This window comes from Dendrobates tinctorius, unplaced genomic scaffold (genome assembly GCF_039654945.1).
Source record: "Dendrobates tinctorius isolate UK_male_01 unplaced genomic scaffold, ASM3965494v1 ptg000093l, whole genome shotgun sequence".
NCBI lineage: Eukaryota > Metazoa > Chordata > Amphibia > Anura > Dendrobatidae > Dendrobates > Dendrobates tinctorius.
This window is the reverse complement of record NW_027361761.1, coordinates 18,902,212-18,916,319: the sequence shown is the minus strand read 5'-3', so window position 1 is coordinate 18,916,319 and position 14,108 is coordinate 18,902,212. Positions and strand designations below refer to the sequence as shown.

At 49.5% G+C, this 14,108-nt stretch overlaps 1 protein-coding gene across 2 annotated transcripts in view; it reads left to right on the top strand.

Moving 5' to 3' along the window:
* LOC141098594 (cytochrome P450 2C5-like) overlaps positions 1-8,164 on the top strand; it is a 227,412-nt gene extending 219,248 nt beyond the window's left edge. For both annotated transcript variants that reach the window (XM_073586512.1, XM_073586513.1), the window contains exon 11: positions 5,952-8,164. In XM_073586512.1, coding sequence (XP_073442613.1) covers positions 5,952-6,130 — 179 coding nt within the window. In that variant the 3' untranslated portion in view covers positions 6,131-8,164. The remainder of the gene's footprint in view (positions 1-5,951) is intronic.
* Positions 8,165-14,108: the final 5,944 nt, after the last annotated feature.

The window sequence follows — 14,108 nt, the reverse complement described above, 5'->3', positions numbered from 1 at the left end:
ATCGTCTGTGTTGCGGCCCTCTGAGCAGGCGGTTTGGCCAATTCACATAAGCGGCAAGTACGACAAACTTCGTCCACAACAGCCGACAAGCGTGGGTGATAAACTTTCTGTTGTAACCATTGCAAAGTCTTTTTGACTCCAAAGTGGGCCCCTTTTTCGTGAGCCTCTCGAGCTAGTTCGTGTAGTTGAGCTCCGGGCGTAACCACCTGCCAAACAGTCGTTGAGGTTGTTTGCGAAGTGATCTTACGGTACAGTAATCCCCTTCGGATAATCAGTCTCTCCCATTGTCGCAGCATCAGCGACAGGTCTTGGGTCAAAGCTTGTCGTTGAGTGTCAGTGGGTAATTGACCAGCAGCGACCCATTTCCGGAGAAGTCCAACTTCTTCATCTTCTTGTTGCTGTTGTATCCACTTATTACGAGATTGTTCCAGGATGCCCCTGTGGGCCTCTGGGGAAGATACTTTTGCATCAACATTGGTGAGCACGGCAGCGGTAAGAGCGAACGGTATTTCCTCTCCTTCTAATTCTTCGTCTCGATTCTGTCCAGGAGTTGTATGTCGAATCCTAGAGAGAGCATCTGCATGAACATTCTCGGCCCCTCTTTTGTAAATAATCTTGTAATTGTACTTCGCCATTCGGGCCACCCATCGCTGCTCCAAAGCCCCCAACTTGGCGTTTTCCAAATGAGCCAGTGGGTTATTGTCAGTTCGCACTACCACCTCGGAGCCCGCTAGGTACTCTGCGAATCTCTCCGTCATAGCCCACACCACTGCGAGGAGCTCGAGCTTAAAAGAGCTGTAATTGTCAGGGTTACGCTCGGAGTCATGGAGTGAACGGCTTCCATATGCGATCACCCTTTCCCGGCCATCCTGAACTTGTGACAACACAGCTCCTAGCCCGTGAAGACTCCCGTCAGTGTGCAGGATGAACGGCTGAGAAAAATCCACATAAGCCAACACTGGGGCATCCGAGAGTGCAGCCTTGAGATCTCGGAAGGCCTCTTCCTGAGGGTGTTGCCACTGGATTTTTCGCCCATTTGCCCCAGCGGGAGCCCCCTTCAGCAGGTCATGTAGGGCTCGAGCTCGACATGCAAAATTCTTTACGAAACGACGGTAATATCCAGCTAACCCCAGAAAAGCCCGCACGTCTTTCACCGTCTCGGGGGTAGGCCATTCCTGGATAGCAGCAATCTTCTCCCGGGATGGCCTCACACCTTCTGCCGAAACGACATGACCCAGATACTCAATCTGAGAGCGAAATAGGTGACATTTCTGAGGCTTCACCTTCAACCCGTACTTTTGCAGCCGGCTGAGTACCTGTCCCAACCGCTTCAGGTGGTCCTCGAAGGAGGCGGCATAGACGATGATGTCGTCCAGGTAGATCAACGTGGCCTCAAAATTGAGATCCCCTAGACATCGCTCCATCAATCGCTGAAATGTCCCGGGGGCGTTGGCCAGCCCGAATGGCATTCGATTAAACTCAAACAGTCCCATGGGCACTATGAACGCCGTCTTAGCTCTGTCCTCTTCTGACATAGGCACCTGCCAGTACCCACTGGCCAAGTCCAGGGTCGAAAAATATGTTGCTTTACCCAATGCAGACAGAGATTCTTCTATGCGGGGCAGTGGGTATGAGTCTTTAATAGTGCAAGCATTCAATTTACGATAATCCACACAGAATCGTAGTGTACCATCTTTCTTCGGAACCAACACGATGGGGGCCGCCCAAGGGCTTTGACTTTCCCGTATCACCCCTTTTTGTAGCATCTGAGCCAGCAAAGTTTTCACCTCCTGATAGAGTTGTGGCGGGATCTGTCGATATCGTTCTCGGATAGGGGCCGCTCCTGCTGTGGGGATCTCATGAGTGATGGCGGTGGTACACCCAAAGTCGTCCTCATGACTAGCAAATACTTCATGGTACTGTCCCAGCAATGCTTTTACTTGTGAAAGTTGGGCCGCAGTTAGTCCAGAAAGCTCGGCCCGCATCTGCTCCAAAATATTTCGGCCCTTCTCTTGTGTCGAGACTTCGTGGGCCTGTAGGGTTCGTATTGTTACCTCCCCGGGATCCTCGGGGTGTACTCGTAATTGAACCGCAGCAGCGGGCAGCACCTCTTCTAGAGGCTTTACTAGTTTGGCCAGTACAGTCCGTGCTTTCAGAATGATATCTCGGTCTTCAAGGTTAACGCAGCGGACCAGGGCGGTTCCTTTTCGCACCGTAGCGAGGGAACGGGCCACCAGTATGCCAGGAGGTAAGTGCTCTGAGTGACACGGCTCCACCTGCACCTCTACGCCTTCCAAAGGTATCGGGGCCCGAATTGGCAGGGCCACCACTGTCTGTCCAGGAGGCAGCACAAGCAGGGGTGCCGCTGTCGCGATGACCTTGCCCAGAGCCTCACCCTCCTGGCAGTCCCGATGCACCCGCGCACCTCGCACCAGCTGCTGGAATACCTGTCCCTGAGCTGTGCGAGAACCCCACTGCTTCAGTGTCCTTTGTGTGGGATCATTAAGCAACAGGTTACCAAACTCTTTTAAAATATTCATGCCTAGGGTGACGGGGTGTCGTTGATCAGCTTCTCCTTGAGTCAGCACCACCCCTCTGCGGCCGAGGGGTTTACCGCACAACGTCACCTGCACCCACACTACCCCGGCAACCGGAACCGGCAGTTGGTTGGCGGCTACTAGTCTAATCATGGGCCCCCACTGAGGCCTTGCTGCCTCCAGAAAGTTTTGTTGAAAGTACGCTGTGGGCATAGTGGTTACTTGTGACCCCGTGTCCACCAGACACCGGACGGCCCGGCCCTCTACTTCTGCCCAAACTTCAGGACACTTTGCTACCAAATCTTTGGGACTTCCACCACCCCTAGTTGTGGTTTTCGGCTCCGAGCGGCGTCCCCCCAGCCCGGAGCCCTTTAGTTTAATGGCCGCCGGGGTGGGTATCTCCCACGCCGCGGACACTCTCGGGCGAAGTGGCCTGGTTCTCCACACTCATAACACCGGGCCGGTAGAGATTGACCACCTCGCGGAGAGCGTGACCCCCAGGGACCGGGATTAGCACTGGGTCGTCCAGTCTCCGGTTCGGTTCTTCTCTTTACTTCAGCCAACTCGCTCTTTATATTTTTCAATTCATGCTTCATCTCCTCCACCCATTGAGGTTCCTCAACTGTGTTCGAGGAGGCCTCCACACCTCGGACCTTCCCCACGGGGACCGCCATCCCCTGCTCTTGCTCCTGAACCCGTGCCTGACTTCCCACTTCTGAAAAGTCGATTTGGGGATTCATTCTGATCCGTTCCCTTAAAGCCTGCTTTATCAGTGGATCTCGCAGTCCAGTCACCAGTAGGTCACGTAGGGTTATGTCAACAGGTCCTACCCCTACCCCATCTTTTCTTTCAATAGCCGTATGCAACTCTTGGAGTACATTCATATACTGAGTAATCGTCTCCCCCTCTGCCTGCATCCGGCTAAACAGTCAGGTCCTTAACTCTCCCACATTAGTGGGATCCCCGTGGGTCTGTTCCACTATCTGCAACACCTTTTCAAAAGTGTTGCGGTGCCCCGGGGGTTTCAACATCACTGACCTCCGCACCTCCCCGTCTAGGGCCATGAGTGCCACTTCAGCTTCCAGGTCAGGGGTCATTGGGTGCATCCGAAAAAGCCCCCTCATCCGCTCTGTCCAGCTCCATAGCATAGTATTTGAGCCAGAGAATCTAGGCAGGTTGTTCAACATGGCCCCCAATGAGATGCTGGTACGGGGACCCTCATTATTTACAGAGCTTACAGCTCCCCCATGTTCGGGGCTACCACTGTCCGCGCTCGGAGACTGCATCCTGTCGACTACGCCAAGTGTAGGGTTCGAGCAGGCTCACAGGATGCAGTGACGAGACACGAGACTGAATGTGGGGTGAAATAAACTTTTATAAGTTTTAAAGCCGCAAGGGCTAAAACTGCTTAAATAAGACAAAAGGGGAAACACTTAGTTGTCCTCGCAGGGACTCGTAAAACAACATTAAAAAAAAAACAAAAAGGGTCCTTATTTTCTCTATAATACACTTAGCCTTCCGGGCGTCGCTCGAGTTCACGACCACTCAGGGGTTGCAGATGTGGCTGCCTTGTAATCCACGACTTCCCGGAAGGACTTGTGCTTGTACAGCCCCGAAGAGACCAGAACGATGGGGCGCAGCAGGCCCTTAAGAAACTGGACGGTGGGGCGCAACGGGCCCTGTAGTAACCGGAACGATGGGGCACAACAGGCCCTGAAGAAACCGGAACGATGGGGCACAACAGGCCCTGAAGAAACTGGGCGGTGGGGCGCAACGGGCCCTGAAGAAATGGGGTCGGTGGGGCACAACGGGCCCTGAAGAAGCTGGCACGGTGGGGCACAACAGGCCCTGAAGAAATGAGGTCGGTGGGGCACAACGGGCCCTGAAGAAGCTGGCACGGTGGGGCACAACAAGCCCTGAAGAAGTGGGGTCGGTGGGGCACAACGGGCCCTGAAGAAACTGTTCAGGGGGTCAATCTCCCAGGCGTCCGTTTAGAGGCGCTCGTTCCCCAGCCAGGTCATGACGCAGTTTCAAAAAAGACATAAACGTTAACAAATTCTGCTCAGTGTCCCCTCAGTAACCGGGACGGGCTCTGCGGCCGCCTATAGCGAGGTGACGTCCCCTGAGGTCGGTGATGACGGGGCCGCGGCTGTGGGAGAAGACAGGGGGGCAGTGTCCTGGCCACTGTACCGGATTGCTGTGTCGTCGCAGCGGTCGCCTGAGATCCCGGTCCTGTCACACCACGGAGGGAATCAGCGGCCGTCACTTTATCTGAATCGTTGCGGGGGGAAACTCCCGGGGAGAGTCTCTTACGCGTCAACCTTCGGTAAGTCTCAAATTTCCCTTTTTCAATCTCCTGCCTGTCTCTCTTTTCCACACCGTCAGTTGCCACAGTCCTCTCTCTGCCGCACGGCTTCCTCTCTCCTGTCAGGCTCTCTGCCAACTGCCACCTCAGCGCGTCCCCTGCTCCTTTTACCCACGCCCCGCCCCCTGTTGCCCTGACAACTTCAGTCGCATGTCTCCCTTTGTAATCCCCCTGATGTGGTTTCTTCAACAACCCTGATGGCGGTCCCCCTGGTTCTAGCCCAATCACTGTATGGGGGTCCTCCTCCCCACACAGGATGAGAGAGTACCCTGCCCGCGAGGGCTCACAATCTACAACGGGATGGGTGAGGATACAGTAGGCGAGGGTAGAGCTGGTCGTGCAGCGGTTTGGTGGATCGGTGGTTACTGCAAGTTGTAGGCTTGTCGGAAGAGGTAGGTCTTCAAGTTCTATTTGAAGGTTTCCATGGTAGGTGAGAGTCTGATATGTTGTGGTAGATAGTTCCAGAGTAGGGGGGATGCGTGGGAGAAATCATGTATGCGATTGTGGGAAGAGGAGATAAGAGGGGAGTACAGAAGGAGATCTTGTGAGGATCGGAGGTTTCGGGCAGGTAAGTACCGGGAGACTAGGTCACAGATGTACGGAGGACTCAGGTTGTGAATGGCTTTGTAAGTCATGGTTAGGGTTTTGAACTGGAATCTTTGGGTAGTGGGGAGCCAGTGCAGGGATTGACAGAGGGGAGAGGCCAGGGAATAGCGGGGGGACAGGTGAGTTAGTCGGGCAGCAGAGTTAAGAATAGATTGGAGGGTGCGAGAGTGTTAGAGGGGAGGCCACAGAGCAGGAGGTTGCAGTAGTCAAGGCGGGAGAAGATGAGGGCATGGACTAGGGTTTTTGCAGATTCTTGGTTGAGGAATGTACGGATCCGTGAAATATTTTTGAGTTGAAGTCGGCAGGAAGCGGAAATCGCTTGGATATGTGGATCGAAGGAGAGATTACTATGTAATTTTACTGCGTTAGATAATACTATTATGTTTTCTATCTGCGCCAAGATATATTAATGCTACTACATTTTCTATCTGCTCCTTTTGCAGGGAAGAGAATTTGTGCTGGAGAGAGCCTGGCTAAAGTTGAGGTTTTCCTTGTCTTTACAAAGCTTCTACAGAACTTTACATTCACGGCTCCTCCGGGAGCAAAGCTGGATCTCACTGGTACCGTTGGCTTCACCTCACACCCACAGAAACATGAGATCTGTGCAAAATCTCGAAATTAACGGGCAGCTTTCCTTGTAGTTGCCCCACTTGCAAGGGGGTGTTTCACCATTAAAGGAGATTGTACACTTTTTGGCTACAGTTAAGAATTGTGTGTTAAACAGTATGTGAATATGTGAAAGTTACTAATGAATCCTTTCTTGAAATTCTGTGCCATTTTAAATATTGATCAAACCACATCAGTCTTGATCGGTACTGTGCCATACACATAACGCTCCTGTCTTGCAGAAAGGGAAGCATTGACCATCAGTGGAGGATCCTGAATGACATGTATAGACATTTACCTCTCTAAATGATTGCAGCCAGGGCCCGCCCGAACGTATAGGCGAACTAGGTGGCTGCCTAGGGCGCCGACCCAAAGGGGGCGCCAGAGAAAAAATTGAAAAAATTATAAAAAATCTTTTCAAAAGGCAAAAAGTTTTAGGGATGGAAAGAAAAGTGTACATATTTAAGGGCAAATATGACGCAAGAGAGGTTGGTTGGGTTGGCAACAATTTCGATAGAATCTGAAGTTGCTAATCAAATTAATCTCGGTGACTTAGTGTCATCCTTTTAAAAAAAAAAGGCAAGGAAGCAAAAATTTTAATTACCTATGGTCATTTTTGTTTTGTGTTATTGATTACTTTGTATATATTTGTCCTATACAACTTCTCAGAGGTTTAAAGAGTTAGGAGAGAGTTAATTAATCGTTTTTGTGGTTTATTTTGCTCCTAAATTTATATCCCAAGTTTTCATCTACTGCCAAGAATAGTAGGGGCGCAACAAAATAGTTTCGCCTAGGGCGCTGTAATCTCTGTGGCCGGCCCTGATTGCAACTGTCTTACTGACCAGACTGCCATTTGGATGGCACAGAAGGCTTGCCGATCAAAAAGTCATGACTGAAAGGGCTCTTACCCAGATTGTAAAATGTATATATGAACAACAGACCTTGGACCTAAAAGAAAACACAGTTCAGGAGTCTAAGAATATAATTGGGGTGTTGGTACACCCTTGCTAATTATGCATAACATGTAATTGGGGTAATGAATTATAGATTTGGGATAAAATGGGGAAAACGATATTTAGCTACTTTGTATACTGGTGTATGATGAGGTGAAAGAGAGAGCGAAACAGGCAATTCTATGTTTCTGTATTGCTTATATTGTGTGCTGGTGGGATTTAGTGGTCCGTATATACACTAAACAAAAATATAAATGCAACACTTTTGTTTCTCAAAGATCTAAGACTTTTTCTATGTATGCAAAAGGCCCTTTTCCCTCAAATATTACTCACAAATTTGTCTAAATCTGTGTTAGTGAGCACTTCTCCTTTGCTGAGATAATCCATCTACCTCACAGGTGTGGCATATCCAGATGCTGATTAGACAGCATGATCATTGCACATGTGTGTCATAGGGTGGCCTCAATAAAAAAAACACTCAAAAATGTGCAACTTTACAGTATTGTGGGTGTTTGGGTGGGTCATAAAACCAATCAGTATCTGGTGTAACCACCATTTGCTTTATGAAGTGGAACACATCTCCATGCATAGAGTTGATCCGGTTTTTGATTGTGGCCTGAGGTATGTTGTTTCACTCCTCACTCCTCTTCAATGACTGTGCGAAGTTGCTGGATATTGGTAGAACTTGAGCACGCTGTCGTATACAATGATCCACAGCATCTCAAACATGCTCAATGGTTGACATGTCCAATGAGTATGCTGGCCGTGCAAGAACTTCGCACAGACATTGAAGAGGAGTGGATGAACATTCCACTTATCTCAGTCAAAACGACTTTGGCCAAAAGAGTTGACACTCTACTGGAGAAAGGTCACTGCTCACAAGAGCTGACACTGTATAGGGGAGAGGTTACTGCTCTTAAGAACATTGGGTCCGGTCTAAACTGAAAAGTCTGCAGTCACTCAGTCTGACTTGAGACTTTTGAATACCCTCAGCACATGCACTGTGCGCTGCGAGGAATCGACGGTTTCTGAGCTGGGAACGGCGGTGATGTATGAAATATGTATGGAAAGCTCTTTAATAAAACATATTGCAGATATTAAGGTGTCATTTTATTCCACTTGCTATGAACTACATGCCTATATAGATGGTTTTGAGGGTTGACCCTAGTGACAGACTCCCTTTAAACTCTAAAGGGGAGAAGACCCTGTCCATAAGAGCTTACACTCTACAAGGAAGACTCTGCCCATAACAATTAAACCTACAAGAGAACTGTTACTCTACACAAGAAGGGATCTGGCTGATAAGAAACTACACTCGACAGGAGGAAGATCCCTGCTCATAAGTGCCTACATTCTACGATAGAGATGACTATGGTTATTAAAGCTGACAGTCTACAGAAAAAAATCTACACTATACCGAAGAGAGGACCCTGTCCATAAGAAATGACATTCTATAGGAGATTCCTTCTAATAAATTCAAGCACTCTACTTGAGAGCCCTACCTACTGTAAGTAGGCTTACTGTATGGCCGCGTAATCAATGGGAGGTATGTATCAGAGGGATGGCGGCTCCCTTTGAGGTAGCCCGGAGTATTTTTATTTAGTGTATGTAAACACTAAGATGTAGTTTAATGCACATGTGTCTGGGTTGAAGATAGCTATGAGAGATGGGCCGGTCTGGCTACCCACATACCTCACCTGTGAGTGTGGTTACAGCCTACATAATTTAGGCTGTTGTTTGGCATATGGTCTGGGTGTTGGGAGGGAGAAAGCCTCCTGTGTGTGGCTTCAGATCAGGCTGCATGCTGGACATTATCCAGCCTGTGTGCCGAGAGGCCTGGTGGAGTAGAGCCCTGCTATGGACAGTTATGTTTTGTTTTTGCATGCTCTAAAGGCTGTTTACCTTTTGTTCATGCTTCTGGGTTTATGAAACAATGAACCCACATGGATCTTTAAGAGAACGTGCCTCCTGTTTTTCCTCCTGTCACACCTGCCTGAGTACAGATCCCTACACTACATATAAGAGCTGACACTCTACCAAAAAATTCTACACTATACAGGAGAGAGGACTCTGTACATAAGACATGACACTCTATAGGAGACAGATTCCAATTTCCTTCTCATAAATTCAAACACTCTACAGGAGAGATTACCTATATTTAAGAGCTGACATTCACCAGTAGAGTAGTCCTTGCCCAAAGAGCTGACACCTTACAAGAGAGATGTCCTTGCACGTAAGAGCTGACACTCTACAGAAGAGAGGACACTGCATATAAGAGCTGACACTCTATAGGAGAATGGACCCTGCACATAAGAGCTTATACTCTACAGAAGAGAGGATACTGTGGATAAGAGCTGACACCATACAGGAGAGAGGACACTGCACTTAAGAGCTTACGCTGTACAAAAGAGTGGTCCATTCCTTTAAAATCTGAGACTTTTGTAGGGAAGTGGAGGTGCTGCCATGTGAGCAGGTTGCGGGATGCAGTGACGGACAGGACACAGAACAAGGGTTAACGTATATTACTTTAACAAGTACAGTACAGTATGTTCTCCACGCAGGGAGATAAAGAGTTAAACAGGATAATGCAGGTAGTAGGTAATGCAGGGGAAAATTACGGTAACAGTTCTTAAGGTATGACTTGTACAATCCGATGACTTCCAGACTGTACAGTCGAGGAAACAAGCGATGACGCCAACAACGGTCAATGCGGGGTTAATCCGGTGTAGTCCTGAAGACAAGGACGAGCTTGAGTCCTCCCAGCAGCGGTGAATCTCTGATGTTTTCTGCAGGTTCCTAAGTCCATTGTGTGTTGTGAAGGATAAGGCACAAGCCACAGCAGTGTCAGAGCCCAACGTGGCCTGACAAATATCGTGGAGTCAGAGTTCAGTTCATGGTCACACACTCGGTCCTTCTTACGCGGCATGTGTGCGGTACTCATGATCCTGGAGCGCTTGGCACCTTGCTTTGCGGGCATCAACGGGCACGTCTCTCTTCACAGTCTCTGCCGGCGACAGCAGGGATGCTGGAGCACGGGCCTGCGCTGCTACGTTGCTCGAGAGACGGAGCACTCACCTCCCCCTGCTTTTGCTTTTTTGCCTCAGACACGCCCTCAGCTGTCAAGTACAAAGTTTAATCCAGTTCCTTAAGTTTTTCCGCAGGTAACAGAGAAGACAGTTCTGGACCCGGCGCAAGAAAGGTACCCCTAGCCTGGTCCTTCTGCTTACACTCCCCCTCTCCTTTTGCTCGCCATTCCACAGGCGAGAGTTCTTGCAGTAACCGCTGAGATTCTTCCATTTCTTGGATGATTACCTGCCAAATAAATTGATCTTGATTGTATAGGTAGGTGTGCCGACTGGGGTTGGTCCTCTTACCCCCGCGAACAGACTGAGATGGAGACTGAAGTGCATTCAACAGGTCCTCTTTATTGGCCGTCCTCTTGACGACTACAGCAACATAAGCAGCAGCTAGACACTCTTCGCACACAGGCCCGAGTACCTTCGCTTCCTCCTTACTTCTGTATGACGGCCCTCGCGGCTCTTTCACTGCAGCTGCCCTACGCCTACCACTACAGCGCTTCGCCTGCCTGAGTCCATCCATCTTGTGGTACCCCCAGGCTCTCTCTGTCTGTGGCTTCTCTTGTCTCTCCATCTGTGGCTTCTCCTGTAAGGGCCATCCCCCTGACTGTCTCAGCTGTCAGTCCCCTCTGGAGCTTCTTCACTGTGCTTCTCCTCCTTAGGTCTTCTCTACTCCTCAGCTCCTCTCCCTGGACTGACTGTTCTGGAACTCTCTAGCCTCCTTTTATCCCCTCTCTCTCAGAATTCCTCTCTAGAGTTCCTATAACCCCGCCCCCCATGACTGTGCGTTTTCGTAGCCATAAGCTGATCTTAAGTCCTTTTTTCACAGCTCTCTACTTCCATCTTGTGGCCAAACTTCAGTATTACACCCATTTTTCCTTTCTCCAACTGTCTCCCATCTATAAATGCAACCATCCACCTAAAGCACACTATACCTTTACCTTCCCACTGCAGACAGGTCCGTAAGTCAGTCCACTTCCCCTACACTTGTACCTGTTGAGGGGTGTTCCTGTTGTTGATCGTTGCGTAAGTCAGATTGAGTAGTAGAATTGGGCTGGGTAGTGGAGTCGGGTTGAGTGGGCTAGGATGGGGACGCTCCCAAGTCTAATGGAGCAACCATTTCAGGAGACTGTTCCTCTTGTGGGTCAGCAGGTGGTGAGTCGAGAAATTCTTTCTCATCATAATCAACAGCTGCAGGAGGAGATGCTTCAGGTACACTTTGCGTCTCTTCCCTTTGGTCAGGGTCCCATGACAGGCAATGACGTAGCATATTCCAATAAACTACTGGAGTGGGAGAGTCTTCTTTTCCCTCCAGTTGGACTTCATAGACGGGACCTTCAGAGCTGATTCTTCGTTTTACCCAATACGGGGGTCTTCTCCCACCAGTACTCAAACTTGGCCCATGGGTGTTTGTATTGGAGTAACACATGGTCTCTGACGTTAAGAGCTGTCCCCCCAGGGGAGTCACTTCATGATGTTCTAGTTCCCGAAACTTGGTCTGCACGAGCCGATGTACAGTAGAGTCTGCAAACAATGAAGATGTTCTCGAACCCAGGTGGACAACCCCCCATCCGTGGGTAGTCCTCTTCTGGATCCAACTCCAGCTCAGCGATTTCTCACCCCGGTCAGCCAAACAGCAGGGAATGGTGTGTGTATCCAGTGGTGCGATGTACTCGGTTATTGTACTCCAAGACTAGTTCAGCCACAAACTCAGACCAGCGGACTTTCCTGTCGTCCCCTAACGTCCTCAGCATCTGAATCAAGGTTCGATTGAACCGTTCACAGGCCCATTTCCCGGGGGATGATAAGGCGTCATCTGGGATTTCTCAATCTGATACATGTGATACAGTTCTTCCATCACTCGTCCCTGAAAACAGGCGCCTTGATCGGACTGAATCCTCTTCAGATAACCGTACACTTGGATGAAGTCCCTGCAAATGACCTAGCCACTGACTCAGCAGTCTGATCTCGGGTCGGAGGCACTACGGCGAACTTGGAGAATTGGTCAGTCATCACTAGACAGTGTTCGTATCCCAGATGAGCCGGGCCTATAGTCAGGTAATTTAGCATCAACACTTCTAAGGGGGCCAAAGTCACAATGGTTTGCAAGGAAGCTCTCTGTTCCAGAGGTTTAGCTAACTCGCAGCTTCTACACTGCCAACAGGCTTCCTCGACCGCAGTCTTTAGTTGAGGGTGAAGTCTTTAGTTGAGGGTGATAGACCAGCTTCTGTAGCCACTGTAACATATTCTCTGGGCCAAAGTGGGCCCCTCTTTCATGAGCCTGCATAGCCACATTGAGAAGCAGTGTCTCTGGGAGTACCACTTGCCAAGTGACCCCCAGTTCTCGGTTCAGCTGGATCTTCCGGTGCAAGAGACCATCTTAGAGCTGGAGCCTTTCCCACTGTCAAAGGATCTTAAGAGTCCCCAGGGACAGGGTGTCTAACTCCCTTTGATTGGGAAGTTGTTTTAGAGCCACTCACTGCCTCATCTGAGAGAGCTTCTCATCTTCTTGTTGGATTCGTATCCACTCATCACGGGATCGCCCCAGGGTGTATTCTTTGGGTGTTGCCCGGACCTGTTCCAGCATGGCCGCCACCATCCTGGCTGAGTTACAGAATTCAGGGATCTCTTCAGCCTCCAACTCTTTATTCTGGTTAGGCCCAGGTCACTCATGCATAACTCTGGATAGGGCATGGGCGTTTGTGTTCTCAGCTCCCCACCTATAAGCAATCTTATATCTTAACGGTATTTAGCCATCCAGGCCATCATCACTGCTCCAGGGCCCCTAGTTTCACATTTTCCAGGTGGGCTAATGGATTGTTATCAGTGCGCACCAGAACCTTGGATACAGACAGATACTCAGCAAACTTCTCAGTCATGGCCCACACCAACGCCAACAGCTCCAGCTTGAAAGAACTTTAGTTGTCTGGATTTCGCTCAGAGTCATGGAGAGACTGACTTGCATAAGCGATCACTCACTCTTTTCCACCCTGTATTTGCGACAACACAGCTCCTAGTTCATGTAGACTTCCGTCGGTGTGAAGGATGAATGGTTGGGAGAAGTCTTAATAAACCAGTAAGCGAGCTTCAGTTAGAGCCATTTTCAAGGTGTGGAATGCTTCTTCCTGGCTGTCCCCTCCACTGGATAGTCCCTTTCTTTGCACCCGATGGTACCCCTTTCAAAAGTTCTAGCAATGTGTTGACAATGTGGATAAAGTTCTTCACAAATCATCGATAGTATCCAGTGAGTCGCAGGAAGGCCCGAACATCTTTCACAGTCTTCGGGGTTGGTCAGTTTTGCACTGCTGCGATCTTCTCATGTGACGGTCTCACTCCTTCAGCGGAGACGACATGTCCCAGGTATTCAATCTGTGTACAAAAAAGGTGATACTTTTTCGGCTTCACATTCAAACCATTGCAGATGTTCCTAAAAAGTGACTGCATAGACGATGATGTCGTCCAGATAGATGAGGGTGGCCTCAAAGTTTAAGTCTCCCAAACACCTCTCCATCAGTCACTGGAAGGTCCCGGGGGCATTAGCTAGGCCGAAGGGCATCCAGTTGAATTCGAACAGCCTCATAGGCAGTATAAATGCTGTCTTTACCCGGTCATGTCCGGAAATGGGCAATTGCCAATACCCACTGGCCAAATCCAACGATGTTTTTTGCGTTTCACAGAGCAGACAATGATTCCTCAATCCTTGGCAATGGATATGAGTGTCGCACGGTGGCGGCATTCAGTTTCCGATAATCTACGCAGAAACACAGAGTCCCATCTGTTGTGAACTCATTTTCTGGTCTACCAGTTGTGAGTTCTCCTTCCGGGCTGCCTCTGGTGGTAACAGGAGCTAGTGAGGTTGATTTAATTAGTAGAGATCTGCCACCTGATGATGAGGATAACGATTGGATCTCTGGAATCTCAGACTGGATTTAAGACAGCCGACGCCCTATTCTGGTGCTGGTGA